This window comes from Paramormyrops kingsleyae, chromosome 22, assembly GCF_048594095.1.
Source record: "Paramormyrops kingsleyae isolate MSU_618 chromosome 22, PKINGS_0.4, whole genome shotgun sequence".
Lineage (NCBI taxonomy): Eukaryota > Metazoa > Chordata > Actinopteri > Osteoglossiformes > Mormyridae > Paramormyrops > Paramormyrops kingsleyae.
In genome coordinates, this window is record NC_132818.1 from 13,265,992 (window position 1) to 13,288,528 (window position 22,537).

The window sequence follows — 22,537 nt, forward strand, 5'->3', positions numbered from 1 at the left end:
TTCCCGAAATGCACCACAAATGGGCATCAATCACGGAAATGAGAACCGCATTCAACACATGCTTAGCAGTCAACACTTGTGTCGTGCTGCAATGTTAATAGCTAGGGCGCATGCAAAAGATATAAAGCAATGAATGATAAAAACGAACGGAACCATTATGTCGACGTTCCCACAAAGGATAACATTATATCGGGCTTTCAGGTCTCCTTCTTTGCGATGCGAAGCTTGGCTTTTTACCCATGGCGTGTAAGTAGTGTTCTGCTGTCTGTCCAGCATAAACCGTTAAAGCCCGGTTTTTTCGGTACGGGTTCGGTAATGTAGCGCTCTGTTCCGTCTCCCCAGAGCCTTGAGATGAAACTGCAGGGTGATGGATCATCAGATATCCTCGTAGAAATTCTAAAACAGGTACCGAGGCTATCCTGTTGCCTGTCCACAATGTTACGCATTGTCTTGGAGATAATAAAACATGCATTGTCATACACAATGCACATTGAATAGTTTTTTTCTTTCGTTTCTTTCCACAGACATGCTTTCATAAGCTATGCCGGAAAACACCCCCATCGGTTAAATACCGGAGACTGTTCCTCACAGAGCTGATCAAAAGGGTTAGAGAATAACTAGATTTCAAATTTTCCTCTTTGTAAATAGGATCTGTATTATTTGTGTCTTATCTAAATTTTTGTGCTTTATGTCTCCATAGCACGAAGCTACAGGCTCAGAGCCGTTGGACGATCTGTACTGTGCGTTTGCTGATGTATTGGGTTCGGAGGATGAATCTGTGTGCTACAAAAGCTATTTTCTGGTACACGTGCCAAATAATTACTTCATTCTTTACAGCAGCCATAACAGGCTCGGTGTTTTAAGTGAACGCTGGGTGCTGTTTTCTTCTCTAGCCAGCAGGGGACGCCATCAGTCTTTCTGAAAGCGTGGCCGCCATCTCCGAAGGTACCACGGGCCTGGTCACGTGGGAAGCCGCTCTGTATCTAGCGGAGTGGGCTCTCGAGAACGCGCTGATCTTCAAGGACAGGTAATAGAAATGGGAATGACACAGGCCTGTTTTTGTTTGTTTTAAACGGACTCTGATGTGTTTTTTTCTTACTGCTGTAGCATGTATTCTGTCTCACCTGCCCCTCACTCCCCATCCCCCACCCCCAGGTCCCTGCTGGAGCTGGGCAGCGGGGCAGGCCTGACCGGGGTCGTGGTGTGCCGCTCTTGCAGCCCTGCTCGCTACACGTTCAGCGACTGCCACCCCTGCGTGCTGCGCCGGCTGCGGGACAACGTGCAACAGAACGGCCTGGGGGCCCCAGGCGGCCCCCATGTGGCTGTGGAGGAGCTGGATTGGGCGGCGGTCACAGACGAGCGGCTGCAGGAGCTGCACGCCGACACGGTCATCGCTGCGGGTGCGAGGCACTCTAATGATGGGGGGGGAATGTTTCAGAAGGCCAGCCAAACCATTCTACCTGTGAATAGCTGCAGGGTGCTGTGTGGCTGAGTGGGCCAGGGTGCTGTGCCTATGAAGGTTGTTGGGTCAAATCCCAGGGTTGAATTCTCTGAGCAAGGCTCTTTGTAAATATCGGAGGGCTACAGCCCCCCCCTTTTAGAGCCAATATATGTAACAAAGACTGACTGGTTGCTCCTCTGGTTGTAGATGTGGTCTATGACCCTCACATCATCAGCAGTCTTGTGAAGCTGCTCCTCAGGCTTTTGCGGTGTCGGGTTCGAGTCCCCCCCGACATCTATATTGCCTCCACGGTCCGAAATCCCGATACGTACGACCGCTTCAAGAGTCAGCTGGGTGAGCTTCCGACGGAATCTGTCCGTCTGCCAACAAGAGCCGACCGGGAGATTAATGCAGAAACTTTTTTTCTCCCCTTGCAGACGGAGCGGGGATCCGGTATGAGGTGGTTGCTGGGCCCAGTTCACAGCTTTTTCCATACAGCAGAACCTCACAGATAGAACTTATCAAGCTGTATCTATGAAGCCAAACGTGTAATAAAGTATTTATTTACATTTTATATTTCCTGTGGAATGCTGGTCTTTTACTGGGCTGGAGGTGGCCCCCGGTGCTGGCTCCTATCACTGCAAGTCCTTCTGATTATAACCCCTGTCTTAGGATGGGGGGGGGTCTTCAGCTGGCAAGGAGAGGAAGCACTGTCTGGTCCCAGCTCTCGTCCCACCGCTGCTGCCTGCTCTCCTGTAAATTTTTCCGGAACCGGGCCAACCGGCCCTGCGCGTTGGGGAGATCTGACAGCAGTGACTGGGGGGTAGAGAGAGTCTTGGGGTCAAACTCTGACACTAACATACAAATACCAGTATAATGTTGAGTCTACACATTATAGAAATCCACATACCCCATAAAGAGATACATTTCAAAGTCTGATAACCTGTTCCGTTTCCACCCAGAAAAAACACCACAGTTAATGATTCTCAGGCTCTTGGCCTAGAAAAACACCCTCTCCCTTTGACTGATGCCCAAAAAATGCCAGCCAGATTCGCAAAAAGACCCAGTAAACATCTCCTCTGTCGCAGACTGTACCTTAATCTGCTGTGCCAGTTCCTCAGAGTCTTCGAACATGAGTCCATTCTCGTCGTGTTTAACGAGCTCATGGAGGCTGTGAGAGGCAAACTGGTTATTCACTGGCAGTGACAATCACAGTGACCCCCAAAACGAGGGTCAGCTCAGCCGAGAGGCTGCCATGCTGGCTGCAGTGAGGGGACCCACCACTGGAAGCGTACGGCGCAGACGGGAAGGCAGCAGCCGAACATGTCCACGACCTTCATGGGCAGGTCCAGGCCGCTCGAGGACGTGTGCAGGCAGACGCCCAGGTCAGCGGAACCTGAGAAAGCAGGTTGGTCTAGCTTTTTATCGGGTATCGACTCGTCGGGTCTGGAACCCAAAACCAAGACGTTCTGTCCGGCAGGCGGGAAGTGCTTACCGAGGAGGACGGGGTAATCTTCCGCTTCCAGCCACGGCGTGCAAATCTGCACGTGTGCAAAGCTTAACTGCTCGATCAGCTTCCGGTAGTGCTCCTTCTGAGGACCTTTCCCTGCGTGCGGACACCATGCTGTCAGGAACTCGGCCGCCATTTGCGGAGACGGAGGTGATGTCACACGCATCTCTCAGGCGTCTGTACACACCTACCTGTGATGACACAGACAAGGGCTGGCAGTGCGGCCCCACCCTTGATTGACGCCTCGTAATCTGTTCAACCAATCAGATTAAAATTTGAGTTATCCAATCAGAGTCTGTAAAAGTTGAGCTCCATTCACTACAAGCGCAGTGCGGCCATTTTGTCAGTTATTACCTTCCAGAGCTTTCAGCAGAACAGCGAAATCTTCATCCTCTGTAAAATGACACATTCGTGAGCTGTTAGCTGTTCAAAATGCACAGATACTAGCCTATTATTGGACAATAATGTTGCATGAACCACAACCAAGACAGCAAAAACAACCACTCACAGACAAAGGTGGATACTTCAGGTACAGGAAGTAAAAATCCAGACCAAGATTTTGTTTCAACCAACCAGTGGAGTATAAAGAGTCAGTTACAGAGTACTCCACTGGTTGGTTGAAACAAAATCTTGGTCTGGATTTTTACTTTCTGAACCCGAAATATCCACCTCTGCTCACTGTAAGGGAGCACCATCAAAGATCATACTTCCTCAAAGACCCCAGATACAGGCCCCCTCTAACCCCAAACTTCTCATTTAGGACCTTTAATCAGTATGCTTTGTTGAGGTGGTACTGACCCGTCCAGCTGGTGCTACTCAGCAACAGGGCAGGCCGTCCGGCACTGCGGGTCACACGGCCAGTAGTGAGGTTACGCTCCGTGAACGCAGTCCGCTCCACGCCGTCCCCGTCAGAACAGCCGCTATAAACACACACCATGAGTCTTCATGGGGGCAAAGGCCCCTTAATGAATGGTAACTTCTCCGATGGCGGGAGACTCGCCAGAATATCCTGAGCCTTCCAGTAAGTTCTTCACATCTAAGAGAAAACCACGTGTGCAATATGGTAGCCTCTGGGTAGAGCTGCTAACATGTAATATACATCAAACTTTCTTTATCTAGTTTCAATTTGGATGAAAGTTGTCTCTGGTACAGCAGCTAATGCTAAAACACATTACGGGAAATTAGCCCTGATTTTCCACTTGGCGGCAGTTTTTGGAAACCGGCGAAACCCCCAGATTGGAGGCAAATCGGTGTTTGCTCAATGCTGACAAATCGGCGCTGGATCACTGTATGTGAATTGTTCAAAAACATCACCCACTTCTCGCCTGTGTTTTCATGACAAAACGTAGTTTGGAGTCAAGACAGACTGTGTGATGTGACGCCCTATACACCACAATGACTTCAAGATCCCCAATTACAAGACGACAAGCTGTGTAGTGTGAACAGTACAGCGATCTGACGACTTCGAAAGTAGTGTGGCGTCAGCTTAGCATAAGGCCGCTGGCTGTAGATCACGGCAGGCCCACCGGGGCTGGAAAGGGCTGTGGGTCTCCCTCATCTTCACAAACAGCCGGTGCTGCTCCTCCAGGGAGGCCTCCTGAAACATGGCGGGTGGCTTGTCGTACAGCGTCGTAGCCCTGAGGAAAAAAAAAAACACCCTACAATGATCTTACGGCTTCGCAAACACGTTGCTCGGTTACCATTGTGACATCACCAGATTGAAACCCCTAAATAATTAATTTACGGAATGTAGCCACAAAGGTTCTAAGAACAGTTTTTGACAGACAGATGGAGTGAATCGGGGTTTATCACACGTTCATTGTAGACGCATCCAAGCCACAGTGCTCTCGTGCGTCTATACATCTGCACCAATCTTTGGCTGCTTACTTAATGCCCCAGTTCCTCTGCAGGTCATCCCTCATGGCGTTGGTGACGCAGAGATTGTCGCTCGACAGGCGCCCAAAGAACTTCTCGTACCTGTCGGCGAGAAAGCCACGGTAGCCAGAGAGTCTCTTTCGAATCCAACCCCATCCCCGGCCGCACAGTGACAGCGCTCACCATCTGGCGACCCTGACGATGGGGTGGCCGTCCCCGTGGCTGAGCGCCATGATGGTGTAGCCGTAGTTGTGCCAGTCCATGATGAATCTGCTGCCCCTCAGGGAGCAGACCAGCCAGCAGATGGCGATGCTGGGCAGGCCAGGTGGATTCTGGGAAGGGAAGGCCACAGCTGAGGTGAGGTGCCAATGAGATCATGGAAATGACTAACATCTTACACCAGTGCTTCTCAACCCAGTCTACTGGGACCCTGAACACAGCCAAACCAGACAATCAGAAACACCAAACACCTGGTACAGGGGTGCGGGGAACTGGGAGGGAGCAAAAATGTACACTGGGGATCTGAGAAACACTAACTTACACCTTCCAATAGGACACTAGCACAAAATGTGAAACTTAAAATCTGGAAAGTTGTGCTCTGTGGGTTAGGAGTGCATTAAAGACTAATTATTTTAATTCCTTCCATTTAAGGCAGCTTGAAGAGAAGGGAAGACGCACCTGCAGCAGCACATGCGAGTGTGCGCCGGTCTTCAGCAGCACAAACAGCAGCTGCATCGACTGCTGCATCACCTTGGTAACGTACTGCAGGAGTTTGGGGCCAACTGCAATATCACAGCACATCCAGTGAGACCTGCTACCAGAGGGCTTCAATCCATGTATGAAGACTGAACTGGAACAGGGGATTAACAACTAAGGGAAACAGTTTAATGTATTTTTCATTGGATGTTAATTTAAAAGTTATTAAGAGTGACAATAAAGCGGTTAACTTTCTGACCAGGCTATACACATGGGTGTAAATTACTGGGGGGATGGGGGGGGTTGTAGCCCCCCCCAATAAATCAAAACCAGCGAATACAACCCCCCCAATCATGTTTCCCCCATAATGGGTGGAGACCTCAATCCCCCCCCCCCACAAAGTTCCAGCCAAAGTTACACCCTTGGCTATACATACAACAAGCTGTACTAACAGCCCATCTAAGAATTTATGTTAAATAAACCACTGCACCTGCAAGCCCTCTCATTTCCGAAATGGGAACAATCTTTATTTTCTTGTTTTCTGCGATGTCTCGGTGAGGTTTGGTTCCTGAAAGTAAAACACCTTCAATTAAACTCATCATCGTTCAAGTTTTATTGCCACGGGTGTTCGAAGGAGCACAGTTTAATTTTTATGGCAAGTTGCAGGGGACAGGACAGGTGCGGATGGGCGATTGGGCAATAAGACAAAAAGGTAAGAGTGGAATATAGGAATACGTGTACAAATTAGTAAAAAATACTACGCAATGGGGATAAGGGTGTGGAAATAATCACAGAAGTAGTTTCCCATGCAAAGTTGTACCTTCATTCACTCAACACAAACAGACCTAATTATTATGGTTAACAAGACAAAGAATAAGCAGGCATCGATACAGCTGTGACATTAAGTCGCCTGTTAATATGAGCGAGTGTCAGCAGATCCAGCACTGTTACGGAGACCGTTTACCGAGGTAGCCGACGAACGACACGGTGTAGCCGTGCCTGGCCAGGGACGCGGCGTGGTACTGCATCCGCGGACTGCGCCCGATGTCCCCCAGCACCAGGACGCACACGCAGCGCCAGGGGCGGCCGGCCAGCCAGAGAAGCAGCGCACATGAGAGGGAAGCTACCGCGACGGACGAGCACACCGAGCAAAGCCCGGCGAGCCATAACGCCGACACGCAGCCCACAACCAGGACAGCTGACAGCGGCGCCATCGCTGTTTTATCACGTGATCGAGAGGTGCGCTTCTTAAAGGCGCAATACACATTTATACCCCAGACAGTCAGATCATTCTTAACTACGCCTTTATTTCGAAACAATTTTACGAAAGGCTTTTCTCGACACTTTTAGAGAGTGTTCGTGATTTGAGTACTGACCAACATTTTTGAGATACTTCGCTTCTGTATTACTGATATGAAATGGATTGTACACCATTTTCAATCTGTTTTACAATTCTAATCCAACTACAAAATGTTTAATGGGTGTTTTTTCCCCGTAATCAATATTTCATTGTTTTTAATGGAAAATATTTAAGTCATCCATTAATCTAAAATTTACGCACAAGTTGTGCTGTTATTGTGTAGTTCTGAAATGCGTGTGATCATTAAGAAATTCGGAGAACTGTCCACAGTCCACAAGACAGTACCCACAAAACTTGGCATACTTATTAATATTACGTGTATAACTTGTAAATGTAAAAACAAAATTCAAATGAAGTCAAATGCATAATATACTGTTAATTACATTACATGTAGGATATATTAATGTTTATCATTTGTTTTTATAACGATTAAACTTTTCTCGTCTTTTTCTTCGGGATAACTTTAAACATAGCGCCATAACAGAATACGTGGGTTGTGAAAATAAACTGTTTAATTAAACATATCCAGTGAAGAGTGACTCGATCCCGCACTCCACACGTGACACCTGCTTTCTCGGTTCAGTTTTCACAAAAAAACGGAGAGGGCGAGGGTGGGGGCGCTACAGGACGCGTGAGGTTACACTGAGCACAGACCTCCGCTGTTCTACTTTACTTTATTAATAATTGGAAACATCAGAGAAAGTATGGGCGGATACAGTTTGGTCGCATTTGCAGCCTTCCTCTCCGCTACGGTTGTCGCATCTAACGGAGAGGCAATAGACGATATTCTCAAAAGCTTAGATAATGGAATAGTTTTTTTCGAAAATCGGTTCAGACACATAAACCTGGATGGTGTCGCTGGGTACACCATATTGCATGGTAAGTACTATTAGTACACTTGACTGGCGTTAAAATAATTAAAATCAGTTTTGTTTATCATAAAACTTTTTGCGGCACCAATTCTAATGAATATCTGCATCATTCGGTTTAATGAATTTATGAATGATCGAAGAGTGTGACTGCTGCTCGTCATTATTCTAAAAATATCAATTTGACACAGTTACATGGAAATAAAAATGATGTGGCTTGCTTGTAACCCGGCCTTCTTCAGCATAAAGAAAAATAGTTAAAAAAAAAAAAGTTGTCATGTTTTGGTCACTCTTTTAATAGATATGGTATTTTGAAATTATGCTCATTTTGCACATTTTTATGATCTGTGAATGAAAGGTTGCGTAACAAAGGCGGAGCGCTTTCAAAGAAAACACTTTACATAATTGCAACCATCTTCGTAGGTCTAAATCTATGGTCTATTGCATGTTGTAATAGCATATGTGTAAAGCACCAAGACATAACGCATATACTGTAAAATTGACAAGAATAACTATGAAACTAAATATGGTTAAACTTAATTATGGTGCATGAAAACTTGCCGCAGCCAAGCTGAAGGCGGCTGTCCGGGTGTGGGAAGACACGGAACTCGCCGGAGATCCGAAGGTCGCCGCCGCGGCGGCTCTGACCGAGAGGTTGGACCGGGTCCTGCCGCTGGCGTACCAGACACTCCAGGAGACCGAGCCCAAGTACTTCAGAGGTGCCGTCCGCTGATGCACTACACATCCCACTGACTGGTGCTGGTACTCCTGACTGGATTTCTAGTTTTCTGTTTTAAATGTTTTTTGGACAGATAAACTGATATAGTGCTGCCCTTCATCTCCCTGGCTCTCCCAGTAAAGACTGTACCCAGTTTAGCTGTCAAAAAATCTGTATGACACTAGCTGATCATTTATGTTAGATTGAAAATGAATTTCACCAGGGGCTCTTTCCAAAATATACACTCAGTGACAAAAAAAGTTAAGCACCCAGAAGTAATGGTCCGATTTGGATGTAATTTGGGACACGTGCAGACCAGTGATGGGTAAGTGAATGATTTGATGTGCAAGGAGCTGGCACGTCTAGTCACCAGATGCAGAGGATGCCTCGTAAACACATTAGACAGCATTACCAGCACTTGACGGAGTTTGATAGGGGTCACATTCAGGCTTTGCGTGAAGCCAGGTGGTCGTATTGTGCAATTGCCTGGCATATGGGGCATGCAGATGTCACAGTCACTTGATGTTAGAACCAATGGGCACGTGAGAGCACCCACACATGTCATGAAGGTTCCGGTCGGCCAAGACAGACCACACCAAGGGAGGATCGTCGTATTGTGCGGCAAGCATTACAGAACCCCATGACATCTGCGCCTGCCATGCGGACACAGGTATTGGACTCTCTACAAAACTTCACGTCATCCCGCACCGTGTCTCGACGACTGGCATCAGCCAGACTACTGGTTCACCATCCCATGTGTAGGCTGCCGTTAACACCAGCACAGAGTCGGTTGCGTTTGGAGTGGTGCCGTTGTTCTGACCAGTTTAGCTACCTATCGAGACGTGCTATCGAGCCTCTCTGCGCATGTGCAGTTCCACCGTTTTAGGATTAAGGTTAGGTTTTAGGGGTTAGGGTTAGGGTTAAGGTAAGGGTTTTTGGGGGGTTAAAGTTAGGGTTAGGGCTATCGATTAGAACTACGGTAGCCTAACTTGACAAAGTAGCTCAACTCGACAGAACACCGTAAACTGGAGGCATGGACTGATGATGAGTGGCGTCGTACCATGTTCAGTGATGAATCTTGGTTCTGCATTACTATGGATGACCATCGTGTGTGCGTATGCCGGCGCCGAGAGGAGAGGACTAATCCTACCAATGATGTGAAGATACACATTTGCATTACTTCTGGCATTATGGTTTGGGGAGACGTAGGGTATGACTTCAGGTCGTCTCCAGTAGTGATTCAGGGGACCCTGACAGCACAGCGCTACGTCAGTGACATCCTGCGTCCGCATGTCTTACCCCTCCCGAGACAGCACCCTGGTACAGTCTTTCAACAAGATAACGCCCATCCACACACGGCACATGTGTCTATGGATTGCCTGCATCATGATGAGGTCATCCTGTGACCAGCCAGGTCCCCCGATCTTTCCCCAATCGAACATGTGTGGGATCAGCTTGGACGTCAACTCAGACCCAGCGTCAATCTGCAGGATCTCAAGGGCCAGTTACCACAGCTGTGGGCTGATTTACTGCAGGAGAGGATACAACGGCTGTACGACTCCCTTTCACATCGTATCGCCCAGGGTTGGGCCATTCTGGACTGCATTCATCAAATCCAATCCAAATCAGGAAATGGAACTGGAGTTTGGACTGGAAAAAAACTATGGGAAACAGAATTGAAATTGAATGCGCATTTCAGGGAGAGAACTATTCATTCAATTCCAACTCTAGTTCCATTTCCTGATTTGGATTGGAATTGATGATTACATTCCAGAATGACCCCAACCCTGGTACCACCACATGCTGATTCATTTCAGCACTCCGTCTGGGTGCTTAACTGTTTTGTCACTGAGTGTATTTATTGTAGGAATCGTGTTTGCTATTTCACAATCTCAGATCGTCACTACTTGACAGTCTCTCTCTCGCCGTCTGTCCAGAATTCGAGCCTCTGATGGATGCTGGGTTCTGGACAATTCCGCGAAAATGGAGCAGCACGGACCCCTCGCTGGCCTACTCAGCGTTCAGAGCCACGGAATGCTACAACGAGCGGCTTAGTGACAAATGCATCACCCTCCTGCTGGGGACATGGTACTGTCACATGTGCCCTGGTGTAAATGACAGCCCTCCAGTACCAGCAGTTTAGTAACAAAGCTTGTATTAATGCCATTTTATAAAAGGTCACTGGCTTCTTATGTACAGCAGATATGGTGTGCTTCAAATGTGTGTACTTTACCCACAATGATACGTCTTAGAAATCACTTATTTGCAAACAATAGTTAAAATTAGGATTAAGAAGTTTGCCAGCAAAATGAGGTCTTGATGTTCAGGTCATGTCTGTAGAACCTTCAATGTTTTTGCCATTGCAAGGAAAGACAATGGCACGCCCTGCATTGTGACAGAGTCCTGCAGGGACACGATGACAGTGTTTGGCTGCCCATATTACTCGCTGTCACACCAGCTGCTCTACTTCATGATTGGGAAAATGGTGAGAGCCAAGCGACGAGTCTCCCCATCGTTTGGGGACGTGACGCACTCTCACACGGCACCGGCTTGAACTTCCTCACTTTCTCCTTCCTTCCATTCCAGAGAGGATGCTCCAATATCCTGCAGGGTGAGAAGAGGCAAACACGTGCTAATCTGACAGATGAATACTACCAGGAGATCTTCTGCTCCAACATGATGAAGACCAATCAGGAGATCGCGCGGAAGAACTTCTCGGGCCACACTCGCGATATCTTCATTGAAAACAGTTAAGCGCTTGAGTTTTTCCACATCGCTGCAATGGGGGTGGCTCCTGGTTGCCGGGGGACCTATTACCATGGAGACCCTTAAAGGGAAGCAAAAATCTCTCACGTGGTGTTTTGCAGTCATGCTGTGTGGCGTGACCGGCTTCTCCGACTTCTATAACTCGGACTGGCTGCGGCACATCCTGCTGTGGCAGGACCCAGGAATGGGCTGTTTCGGGAAGGATGGTGAGTGGGATCCGGAAGAGGGGTTTTTCACCTCAAAATCAGCTCTCTACGGGAATCCCGAACAAAGAGGTTTATCTTTTAAAAGACACTGTTGGGCTCCTGCTTGTGGTACCACTATTAGTGTTTCCCAATCCGGCCCTCGGGGACCCACAGTTGGTCCATGTTTTTGCTCCCTCTGAGCTCCTTACCAGACAGTTCACATTTTTGCAAAAACATGGACTGTCTGTGGATCAGATTGGGAAACACTGAACTATTACATCCAGATTAACCTACCTGGACTTAATTCGCTGCTGCAAAAATTTGCAGAATAATTTAAATCTCTGAACGTTTTTTTTTTCCAATTTAGCTGTATCCTACAAAAGCAACAGCATGCATTTCAATTTAGAAGGGGGGGGGTGGGGTCGCCACGGAAACACTAGGCATGAAATCTGGCTTGTGGGCGGGATCTGCTTGGTGCGGCCACAGGGGCTTCACCCCCTGGGCTCCGCGTTTCCTTCCAGAGGAGCAGATTTCCCAGGCGCTGAGCCGGGACCTGCTGGAGGCCCTTCAGCAGCACAAGCGCGTCAAGAGGCGAGAGAAAATGCTGGGAGGTAGGAGATCGTGCCCCCCCCCCGCCACCGGTCGTGGGCCCCACTGCCTGGAACGCACCCCCCTCACCCCTCAAATCTTTTTACCCACAGATGGCTGTTCGAGTCACATGACAGGAGTGGCGGTGAGCGCGCTTGGCGGGTACCTGAACTACTACCTGACGGAGCAGGACTCCACAAAAACACCTGTCCTTTAAACAGAGCCCCCCTTCTCAGAGCCCCATGGCATGTGAGCCCTGTCCCCACTGTGTGTCCTGTCCCTTTAAGATGCATAATAAATAGTCACACTTTGTCATTTATGCATTTTTTTTTATTTAAAAATATACTAAAATGAAAATATGTAACTTGTTGTACAGTGTATAAGGATATACCTACGTGTTAATGGGTGTCTGTGATTCCCCCCGTAAATACATGTGATAATATCTAATCGCTGTCAAATAGTGCGAGTCCAACCAAAGGACAGCTGGTGGAATAAACATTTACACACATGGCTTTGTGTGCCGCTCTTTGCCCTATGCTGGGGTTACTGGGGACGCTGCCCCCTACAGTGGGAGGGCACCAGCTGCTCAGAGCACAAACATCAGGGCGTATCTTCCAGCTGCTTGAGGCGGGCAAGCTGAGACAGGAACCGGGACAAACCCCCACGAGGGGCTCTGGGGTGGGGGTGGGGCTGTGGGTGGGGCCTAATGGTTCCATCCGATGATCTCATACACGAGCACTTTGAGCAGACGGGCCTCGTAGGTGACTGTGTTCTTGCCGATGTGGACCCGGTCCTCCTGCAGGGGCTGCTCGATCATCGCCGGAACGTCCCTTCCATAGACTTCAGAGTAGATGAAAAAGAGTTTGGTGTAAGAGCTGATTGATAATTAACACCCAGCAGAACATTTTAGCATTAGGACAGCTGCCTACCCAACAGCAGCCGTGTTGTAGTGAACGACACCACACCGCCCCCCCCTGGTTAACTTGGCGTCTTTCTTCACCCTGCCCCCCCCCCCAGTACGCACCCTCGCAGTGTTCCAGGAACTGCACGCACTCCTGCACCACGGAGTCACGCAGCATCAGCATGTGCTTGGACATGTTCTCCAACAGGGACAGGAAGCATCGCTTGGCGTAGAACCAGGTGTCCGTCCCCAGCTGCCAGCCAATGAGATGAGCTTCAGTGCCTCGCCCCCCCATATCAGTGCCCCGCTTCCACAGGTCACCTGACACCCCCAGGAATCCTCTTGTTTGTGGGGTGTTTCCCCAGAGGTGACCATTGCTGCCAGCTGGACATGATTAATGCCGGGAACATCAACGTACTGAAAGACTACAGAGCTGCAGTGGGGGGGGGCGGTTTCCCCACAGCTGTGCTGGAGTAGTGCGAGAGCCCTGCGGCACTTAGCCTCGCTAATGATGCAGAGGGGCCTTCCACGGCTCCCCCACCCGCAGGGCCATGCCATTCCCCCCCTCTGCTTCTGCAGTAGCACCGTCTACATCACAGATGACAGCTTAAGGAGGCGCCAGAGCATTAAGGGGGAGTGCATCATTTAAAGTGTCACCTACAGTCAGGGCCCATTATCCATTTAAAGTGATACTAATGGAAAAGACGCTTACGCACCTTCTTATTGTACGGTTCCAGGCTTTTTATCACGCGGGAAATACCAAAGTCATAATTTCCTTTGGCACAGTACAGCGTCCTGCAAACACAGATGAATGACATGAGCTTGCAGCTGGTCGTATAATCCTTTTCACTTCCCTACTGACCACTAGGGGGCACTCTGTTTAAAAAATGGGCCCCCTAGACCCTGCTCCGATGGATGTACTTTACCACCAGACTCAAAAAAGTGATTTCATAGGCTTTCATTGCCATACCTACCCCCTACTCCCCCCCACCAGGCAATGAGCCTACTCACCCTATCACCAGGTTCACGATGCACAGGTGGAACACCTTTCTGTCTGGGTCGTCGTACGATATCTGCTCCTCTTCCTTCTCAATCTTTCTCATCAGTTCTTCGGCCTGCAGCAACAGGAGCAGCGTCACCCCTCAACCACGACGGCTGGGACCCCGGATAAAACCATCATTAGGGTTGAGGTCCTAGGCTTCCGGAAGGTTCTGCCATACCTCCTCATTCTGGCTCGTCATGATGTACGACACACAAAGGTTGGCCAGGACGATCGCACTGACATTGAGGATCTGAGGGACACACAGGAAACAGGAAGTGTGCTTCACTGAGCTCAGATTAAAAGAGTCAGTCGATGGGTCACAGAGATCCATCTCAAGTTGCAAAAAATCCAGACTAACACACTGGCTGTTGGATTCAGAGCATCACAGACAAAACCAAATTGACCAGCACTTAGAATTTACTAAAGCTCATCAACAATTATAGGCATCCAAAGGATCGTTCATCCCGAAACTGCAAACCAAGAGCACAGCAATGCCATGCAGGAACTTCCCAGGCGGGAGACAGACCCTGACAGAGAGCAAAGCGTCACACTGGGCCGGCAGGTTACCGATAGCTTCCTCCCGCACAGGCAGTCCTGGATGCTACACTGCTCCAGCTAGCGGACAGAAGAGCAAACACGTCTCTCACCATGGCCCTTGACATTCATCTGAATCGGACAGCAGCCGTTTTGCAGGCCACACGCGGAGATATCATGACAGTGTAGGAGGTGCTGGTGGGACAGGTGCTGTGCGGCTGTGTCTAAGACCATTTAAACCACGCATTTTGCTGAGGCCCCCTGAAATTCCGGGGCCACCTGCTGGCCGCAAACAGTCACTGCACTGAGTGGGGGATGACTTTTTGAATGGGGCCCCAGAGACAAGAATGCAGCCCCTTACCCCCGCTGTGTAGAAGCCATGTGGTCTATATTTATGGCTTAGCCACATGAAAACCATATATATACACTTCATACTCTGATATACTTGCCCCCCAGGTCAGATTCCCCCCACCGCCTTGTCAGAGGGCGTGCTGAAGTTATAGCCTCATTAGTAGCGAAGAGGCAATTCATTCATATTTAACGAGAAAAGTGGCACTTACATACTTCAAATAATGAAAACTATTCATTACAGAGCATAGATAATGTTTTAGAAAGTATTAAAACCAAAATTAAGAGATGACCCATGTGAGGATCCATCTGTGTGGTTACAGTGTTCTGACAGTCACTTTGACAGATGCAATCTGTAACCCTAACCCATCAGAACAGCGCCGGGTACCAAACGGGCCGTGTCCTCCAGCTTCTGCTTCTATCCAGCCCGCATGGAAGACTACGGTCTTCCTAATGGTTCACGTTAATGAGAAGGCGGGACGCAGCTCGACATAGACGGAAGACACACTTAAGAAACGGGGGGGGTATTACCCCCCATAGGGGGGGCTCACGTTGTCATAGTGCTTCTTGACGATGGGCTCGTAGAAGCCGATGGCCTCCCTGTATTTGTTCTCCTGCATGAAGAGCACATGAGCCACGTTGAGCTTCCAGGTGTCGTGCTCGTTGCAGAACTCCACCGACTTGCGGAAGATCTTCTCCACCATCTGGTAGTCCTCGCGGTTCCAGTAGATCTTGGCCTGGGCCATCAGGACGGGGATGTACCTTAAAAGCAGGTACGGAACAAGGTCAGGAGGTATCGGGCCACAGTGATTGAGCTCAGAACTCAAGGCAGGACAGGCTGAAGGGGAGTGCAGGAATGGGAATATGGGCTATGGCAGGGGTCTCCAACTCCGGTCCTGGAGAGCTACCGTCCAGTAGGTTTTCTATCATACCCGGCTTCTGATGAGCCACACCTGTTCTCAGGTAAATACCAGGAACAGGTGTGGCTCATCAGAGGCCAAGTGGGACAAAAAACCTACTGGATAGTAGCTCTCCAGGACCGGAGTTGGAGACCCCTGGGCTATGGGGATGAGTGAGCGGTCACTGCACAGGGTGAAAAGCTGACCGGCATGTTACCGTTCATCGGAAACTCACTTTGCGAGGACTTCATCGTATTCCTGGAGGGTCTTCTTCAGAAACTCATCTTCACGATTATGTCTTGCCTCCTGCACCTTGGAGAAGGACAGTATCAGAGCACTACGGAGGCCCACCAGTAAAATCCTGCTAACCCAAAAAAGGCAGAGCACCCCCTGTAGGCAGGGCTAAGAACTGCATGAGCGCCTTTCCTAATGGCCCTGCTTTATCTGGGGGAAGGTGCTTTACCTGCTTGGTCAGCTTCCGCAGCTGCTCCGTAAGTTTCGCTGCAATCTCATCGAATTTTCGAAAGGCCTGCCCGTCACAAAAAAAATGAATGCACAAAAAAACTGATGTACAGGCAAGGAAATGAAAAGTGCTCTGCGGCATCGCCGACAGTACTCCGACTGTTCTGCACAGGTAATTCACTGCACCATTTTCAGCGAATCGCCGAGGCTCAGAGAATAGTGTCGATTACTTGACAAGCCTTTAGGATATTAACAGGTCACAGCAACACTGAGGCTCACCTCCTCAGGAGCAGTCTGACATGTTATCATGGCATCCAGGAACTCGTAGAGGTACTGAAAGACAAAAGGAGGAGTCGGGGAAGGAGGAGGAGATCTCTGAGGGCATCTCCCAGTGACCAGGGCACCAAAGAGGAACATCAGAGTCAGCAGACACCATGGAAACGTACCTCCACAGTGCTGTTACATGATTGTGAGGGAAGCAGCAGACTTTCCCATAAAGACACTGTGTGGCTCAGTGTGTTAGGATGCTCTGTCTGTGATCGGAAGGTCAGTGGTTCAAATCCCAGGGTTGGCAGAATGTTTTCACTATTCAGGCCTCAAACCAAGGCCCTTAAACCTCTAATTGCTGCAGAGACTATCTGACTCTGCTTTCTCCAAAAATGTATGAAGCTTTGGATAAAAGCGCCTACTAAATAAACGCAGCGTCCTCCTCTGTAACTTAACATATGATACAAAGACTAACGGGGTGTGTATACAGGGGGGAGGTGAAATGTGACAGATGGACTGCCTGGGGTGCTTTAGACACACAACATGAGAGATTTCTGTGTGAGGGAACAGGCCTCTTACTGGACACAGGAACTTGTAGGTCAAATGAGCATTTTCAGCCAGGACATCTGCAGCCAGGTCAAAGTACTGCCAAAACACACAAGCATGTTATTTTAATTACAGTCACATGGGGGGAGGGCTGTTCCACGCGGGACGTGGGGGGGGGGGTTTAGCGCTCAGCACGCACATCCCTTTGAAGCTGAGAGAAAGGGTGGCGTGTGCAGAAAAACAATGCCTCACAGCTGGGGCCCTACACAGATCCACCATGTGCTAAGCTTTGTTTTTTTTTTTTGGGGGGGGGGGGGGGGGGGGTGACCCCCTGCGGGACAGCGGATGTCCTGAACACCACCAGAGGGCAGTATGAGAAAAGTCAGCGTGAGGAGCAAGTACGACCTGAAGCTCTCAGGGCTTCAGGGGCCTCCGTGGTAAATTAGCACAGTGTGCAATCATCTGCTTAAAAACAGACCCGCTCCCCCCCAGGGGTACAGAGGGGCGGACCCACCTCATATTTACAGTACAGCAGCAGCAGGTTTCCGAAGGTCACTGGGGGAAAGGGGTTCTGCTGCAGGAGGAAGGCCAGCTTCTCGAAACCCTCGCTGGGCTTGGACTCCATGTTCATCAGGGCCTGGTTGTGGAGGGTCACCGGGTCCAGCTCCTGGGAGCGGAGAGGCGGCATTTACACAGACGGGACTGAGGGCGCATGTGCAGCAGAAGACATGTTCATGCATAAAATCCCAGGAAGCAGGACTTCACTAATACTCACAAAGCAGGACTTCACTGACTGTACCCCTTTAACATTAGCAAAACAACAGCTGCCTGCGTCTGGGGCTGTGAACAACCCTCAGGGACTGAAGCACAACACCAGCCTGTTTATACTGTGCATAGTTACAGGCCACTGGGGACTTACGTTACAACATGCTCTGAATGGAAAGCAGAATAGGCTTGTGTGTGGGATCTGAATTTTGTTTTTCCACTGAAACCACCACTAGAGGGCAGTGAATCACTGGAATAGTCATATCTGTTATATTGATCATTATGCGGTTGTGCTGGTTATTACAAAATTTTAATACAGAAAAATTACATGAAACAGGTCAAGGAGAAAATATTTACATTTTCGAGAAAATACAATTAGCAAAAAGTAGCTGCTTGAATGGAAGTCAACTCACCAGTAAGCTATTATCACCTGGCAAAGCCATGTTATTTTTAATACAAAAGATAATTAATTTCACTGAATCAGTTCGGCAGGGAAACAGAATGGAAATCAGCAGACCGAGCAGCTGCATGGCAGGCAGGGCTGCCTCACCCTGGTTTGGACAGTAAGAGTTAGACTCCAACTGATTCGGAATCAGACTTACCTCTTCTGATCTAGGGGGCATATCAGTCAGAGCCTCCTGGGCAGCCTCAACTGAAAAGAGAAGGGGGGGGGGGCAATGCTGAACAGACAGAGACCAAGGCGCTTAAAGGCCCCAGCCACCAGGGGGCTCCCAGCACAGGTATTGTGGCTGAAGTCACTAGGATGTCACCGCACTCTGCTTACAAGGAGAAAGTTAGGCCACATTAAGAGGAAAAGAACACAGGCGTAAAGAAAAGGTCCTTAAGGACACTTACAGTTCTTCAGCTGGTATTCAATAGCCGCCTTCAAGTTAAAAGCCTCGATGAGGGCGGTTTCGTGGAGAACGAGCGTGTTGCCGACACTCCTCACGTCGATGCCCTCAGTTGTCATGCCAACACTGAGCTCTGAAAATATTCCAAGACGGCACACAGCACGTGACAGTCGGCTCAAATGATTTGTGTTAGTATTTAAAGTCTTTTAACAAGATTTATCTGTAGTGCGCGCTTTGAGAACTCATGAATCACAAGTGTGCGATGTTTTAAAATGGAATATCAAATAACATCGAGAAAACAAAGAAAATTATGACAGAAGACGATAAAACAGGGCAGACGGGTGCGGCATACCTGGGTGCTCCCTGATCCCGCGTTCAATGATGTCTGCGATGTATTTCATAGCCGGGCCATACAGTTTCTGGCTGTAGTAACAGAGGGCGATGTTGTACGACAAATCTGCGAGGGCAGACCAAGAGGAAGAGGCCTCAGTGCAGTGCAGAAGGTCACAGGCCCTGCAGGCCAGTGATTTCTCAGTACGTCTATGGCTTTTGTCCTGGTAGCCAGTAACCACATCCACCACCACTTAAGCCACACATTCGCATGGGAGCCCCGAGGCGTGGGGGGGGGGGGGTCCCCTGTTGGTCACAAACAGTTACTACACCACAGGAGTGGGGCGTTTAGAGGTGACATTTGAGTGGCACCCAAGAAACAGCAAAGCCACCCCTGCAGGTATCCTGACAATCTGAGGGACAGTTTTCATTGCCTGCACAGTCATGTGTGTGTGTGTGTGTGGGGGGGGGGGGGGTTACTTCTTAGCTTGTGGAGACATTATTCAGGTCCCCAAAATAGAAGTGTCAATTTTCTAAAAATCTGAATCCAATCAAAACACTAAAAATGCCAAAAGTCTTGTATCTTGTTTGGTTACTTATGCTTAAGGTCAGGGCTGGGTAGGGGTTAAAGCCGGCATTGCTAATGCGCAGGTTACCCCATAAAGCCGCATTACCTGGCCGGTAGCCCAGCACTTGCATGGAGGCTATGGACTTCTTGCAGGCTTCCTCATAGTCTCCTTCTCTGTAGAGCAAACAGCCCAGGTCCACTTCATAGTCGGGGTCGTCCGGGGGCAGCTGCTCCACCAGGCTCTGCAGCATCAAAGATGGGACCGGAGGGGGCAGAGGGGTCAGGCTGCACAGCTTACAGCCAAAGGACTGCAGGCTCGAGTCTAAGAAGGGGCCTTACGTTCACACCGTGGAACAGCAAAATTAACACATATAATTTTAGCTAAATATTCAGCAGCAGACATGACTAAAGTACCAGCAAAAGGTGGAAAGTTTCAGTCCAGAAGGTAAAAATCGAAACCAACCAGACCAGGATTTAGTTTCAACCCACCAGTTAAGTACTCTGTGACTATGACTCTTTATACACAACTAGCTGGTTGAAACAAAATCCTGGTCTGGATTTTTTACTTTCTGGACCTGAACTATACACCTCTTATTACGACCGGATTGTTTGCAGCACAAACCAAGGCTGCCGATTTTCGTACACAGATCCTCTATTTCTTTTTACCTTCGCTCCTGCAAAATCTTCCTCCCCATATTTAATAGCAGCCTGCAGTTTAATCATCTGTAAAAGGAAATAAAGCAACAGTCAAGTTATAACAGAATGAAAATAAGATTGTTTATCTCCCTCTATCTTGAAATATTAACGTCAGTGTCAGGAAGATCAACATGCATTCATGACAAACACCACAATGAAGATCAGCAGGAAAAATAAATTGGACAATATTCTGTAGCAAACAGTGACACAGAAGAGGACAGACATTGGAACAGAAAGATCTAACCCAGACCAAGATAAACCTAATTTTCACCGGGCACCGTGACAACTCTGAAAGCTGGCAGGTGACAGTAATGTCTGGGACTCTGATTTCATTTAACTTATCAGATCATAGTCTGTGAAGCCAGTGGGTAACTTATCAGCAGACGCACTCCGTGCTCGGAGCGCCGCACAGTGAAAGACATACTGCCATGATTCCGCATTGCCGTGAGGAAGGGCGGGGAGATTCGCACCTTGGTTTGGCTGCTGGGGTTGTCTAGCTGGAAGGTGGCCCTCATAGCCTCGGGGAATGCACAGGCCCCGTACAGAGACTGGGCGTAATACACCTTGTACTCCTCAACTTCGGGGTGCAGCTGGGTCAGCTGCTCGTAGCACTCAGCGGCGTTGATGAAGTCCTGCATGTGGTAGTAGCAGTAGGCCAGCAGAGATAGGGCGGCCCTGGACTGGGCATAGAGAAGGCCATCTCACAGAAGGCAACCATGGCGACCACATTACCCAGACACATACTGATAAGTATACATCTAAAGTCTGTCCTCATTTATACTCATGCGTTACGTGAGCATGTTGGCGGATTGTTCGTCGTCTTACTTTAAGGTGTTTCTGCAGCTCATTGCTGAGGATGTGAATGGCCTCCGCGTAGCGCCCGTCCTTGATCTGTGCAGGGTAGACACACAGCAGACACTCCGTCACGCACACTAAGCTCAGACATCCCAGCTCTCCCGGAAGTTACAGGAGTCTCCCGCATATTGACAGCGGCTCCATGACACCCGCGAATGATGCGCAATGTCCCGGAAATCTGTCGTTCCGATATTCAGTGGCGGTACAACTACACGGCAAGAAGTCGCCCCAAATTTAACCACCACTGTCTAGCCCCGATCATTAAATTTTAGCCGTGTAGTTGTACCGCCAAGGTAGTTGTACCCTAAGCTGGGAACTGGGATGTCTGTAAACTTCCCGATTAAAAAAAAAAACCCGCTTGAGTAACTAGAGACTTAGCTGCTTGGTCAAGAAAAGAAACTCCACATCTTTTTGGGAAAGAAAGCTTAAAAACCTTTAATAAGCCCAGTCGTGAAGCTAACCGTGGTTAGCAAGCTAGCCGACTAGCCATCTATAATATGTCACGCACTCACCATTTTGTAGATTGTGGCTGTGTATTCGCCATCCTTAATATTTGTTAACGTCATGGTTCATAACTAGGATGATTAGGGTGCAGCAGACGAACACTGTCTTTCAATAAAGAATAAATAATGCTTCTGAAATCCTAGTGTTACTGTCCATTCGACGCCACGTTAACCGTTACCTGGCAACGGCACCGGAAAAGGAAGTTCATGGGATCCGATCCTGGATCAGTTGAGCCATCGCAGCTCCCACAGGGCAACGAGCGCGCTCCTGTCCGGGATATAGACCTGCACCGACTCCGTACTCGGCGTGGACGTTTTTTTCTTTGCTAAGAAAAATATGGAAAATATTAGAAAATTATTTTATATTTTAGGTCTATAAAAAAGACAGGAGAATATGTTTTTGTTTAAAAAGAAAATATGAAATGTTATTTAATTTAATTTTAAACAAATATTTGACTATTAGTGAGCATCATAGATTCTAAAAATGATGCCGTTTATATTGAACTCTGCATTGTTAGTAATTTTGCCAGTAATCCTTACTGTGTCAGTAATCTTTACTTCAATCAATCGTTCTCAGGAATTGTTAGGTGTTGCTTAACCAAACTCAACAGAAATTAAGCTCACCATGCGGTGTCAGCCTGCTGTTATTGTAACCTTATTAACAGGAGCTGTTTTCTCAAACTTTAACTGAGGTGGGGCGGAGGCAACTCCAGGGGCGTAGTTAGAGAATAATGGATAGGGGGGCTGAGTCTTTACTGGAGGGAGGGGGGTCGATGACAAACTTATATATAATATAAAAAACTATTAATGACTTAAGCAAGTGAATGCACATTTAAAGCCCCCATAAAATAGGCCTAATGATGCTCCTGGCAGCTCAGATCAGACGACATCTGCCCTCAATTAATGTCTGCGTTAACGTGGCAGTGGGGAGATCATTACTCAGAGTTACAGACATAAACCTC

The 22,537-nt window shown here is 48.6% G+C and overlaps 4 protein-coding genes across 6 annotated transcripts; 2 read left to right on the forward strand and 2 right to left on the reverse strand.

Moving 5' to 3' along the window:
• The first annotated feature begins 23 nt into the window (after positions 1-23).
• Positions 24-2,015, forward strand: eef2kmt (eukaryotic elongation factor 2 lysine methyltransferase). The gene is made up of 8 exons (XM_023822073.2): positions 24-246; positions 343-405; positions 525-605; positions 701-802; positions 894-1,027; positions 1,156-1,400; positions 1,649-1,795; positions 1,879-2,015. Exons 1-8 carry the CDS (start codon positions 130-132, stop codon positions 1,977-1,979), a joined length of 990 nt encoding a protein of 329 aa, XP_023677841.1. The 5' UTR covers positions 24-129; the 3' UTR covers positions 1,980-2,015.
• alg1 (ALG1 chitobiosyldiphosphodolichol beta-mannosyltransferase) lies at positions 1,989-6,770 on the reverse strand. Its single transcript, XM_023822072.2, has 13 exons — positions 6,487-6,770; positions 6,013-6,090; positions 5,505-5,608; positions 5,010-5,158; positions 4,839-4,928; positions 4,478-4,588; positions 3,750-3,871; positions 3,306-3,344; positions 3,143-3,202; positions 2,937-3,047; positions 2,723-2,837; positions 2,537-2,612; positions 1,989-2,257 (listed from the first exon to the last, which is right to left on the reverse strand). Exons 1-13 carry the CDS (start codon positions 6,734-6,736, stop codon positions 2,129-2,131), a joined length of 1,434 nt encoding a protein of 477 aa, XP_023677840.1. The 5' UTR covers positions 6,737-6,770; the 3' UTR covers positions 1,989-2,128.
• Positions 6,771-7,476: 706 nt separating this feature from the next.
• Positions 7,477-12,519, forward strand: c22h16orf89 (chromosome 22 C16orf89 homolog). Its single transcript, XM_023822142.2, has 8 exons — positions 7,477-7,761; positions 8,318-8,470; positions 10,407-10,557; positions 10,837-10,954; positions 11,056-11,218; positions 11,337-11,441; positions 11,942-12,031; positions 12,122-12,519. The coding sequence occupies exons 1-8, from the start codon at positions 7,587-7,589 to the stop codon at positions 12,223-12,225; spliced, it is 1,059 nt and encodes a 352-aa protein (XP_023677910.1). The 5' UTR covers positions 7,477-7,586; the 3' UTR covers positions 12,226-12,519.
• ift70 (intraflagellar transport 70) lies at positions 12,317-21,894 on the reverse strand. 3 transcript variants are annotated; one of them, XM_023822139.2, is made up of 19 exons: positions 21,755-21,894; positions 21,043-21,108; positions 20,688-20,897; positions 20,188-20,244; positions 19,628-19,763; positions 18,976-19,080; positions 18,628-18,756; positions 18,375-18,424; positions 17,522-17,674; positions 17,041-17,106; positions 16,474-16,527; positions 16,196-16,261; positions 15,968-16,038; positions 15,385-15,595; positions 14,130-14,201; positions 13,921-14,024; positions 13,626-13,704; positions 13,033-13,162; positions 12,317-12,848 (listed from the first exon to the last, which is right to left on the reverse strand). In XM_023822139.2, the coding sequence occupies exons 1-19, from the start codon at positions 21,782-21,784 to the stop codon at positions 12,712-12,714; spliced, it is 1,926 nt and encodes a 641-aa protein (XP_023677907.1). In that variant the 5' UTR covers positions 21,785-21,894; the 3' UTR covers positions 12,317-12,711. The 3 variants fall into 3 exon arrangements, with proteins under 3 accessions (XP_023677907.1, XP_023677906.1, XP_023677908.1); XM_023822138.2 differs by having other exon boundaries at positions 15,968-16,044; positions 21,755-21,893; XM_023822140.2 differs by having other exon boundaries at positions 15,968-16,044; positions 21,585-21,814.
• Between the last annotated feature and the right edge of the window lie 643 nt (positions 21,895-22,537).

Coding starts and splice junctions, on each gene's coding strand:
- eef2kmt (XM_023822073.2), top strand. CDS start 130: ATGAATGATAAAAACGAACGGAACCATTATGTCGACGTTCCCACAAAG. Junction 1,028..1,155: donor GCGCTGATCTTCAAGGACAG/GTAATAGAAATG, acceptor CCCCACCCCCAG/GTCCCTGCTGGAGCTGGGCA. Junction 1,401..1,648: donor CGACACGGTCATCGCTGCGG/GTGCGAGGCACT, acceptor CTCTGGTTGTAG/ATGTGGTCTATGACCCTCAC.
- alg1 (XM_023822072.2), bottom strand. CDS start 6,736: ATGGCGCCGCTGTCAGCTGTCCTGGTTGTGGGCTGCGTGTCGGCGTTA. Junction 3,048..3,142: donor CCTTGTCTGTGTCATCACAG/GTAGGTGTGTAC, acceptor GTCCGCACGCAG/GGAAAGGTCCTCAGAAGGAG. Junction 2,258..2,536: donor AACTGGCACAGCAGATTAAG/GTACAGTCTGCG, acceptor TCTACCCCCCAG/TCACTGCTGTCAGATCTCCC.
- ift70 (XM_023822140.2), bottom strand. CDS start 21,638: ATGACGTTAACAAATATTAAGGATGGCGAATACACAGCCACAATCTAC. Junction 17,107..17,521: donor TGCTGTACTGTAAATATGAG/GTGGGTCCGCCC, acceptor GTGTTTTGGCAG/TACTTTGACCTGGCTGCAGA. Junction 16,045..16,195: donor TGCGGAAGCTGACCAAGCAG/GTAAAGCACCTT, acceptor TCCTTCTCCAAG/GTGCAGGAGGCAAGACATAA.
- c22h16orf89 (XM_023822142.2), top strand. CDS start 7,587: ATGGGCGGATACAGTTTGGTCGCATTTGCAGCCTTCCTCTCCGCTACG. Junction 8,471..10,406: donor CGAGCCCAAGTACTTCAGAG/GTGCCGTCCGCT, acceptor CCGTCTGTCCAG/AATTCGAGCCTCTGATGGAT. Junction 10,558..10,836: donor ACCCTCCTGCTGGGGACATG/GTACTGTCACAT, acceptor TGCCATTGCAAG/GAAAGACAATGGCACGCCCT.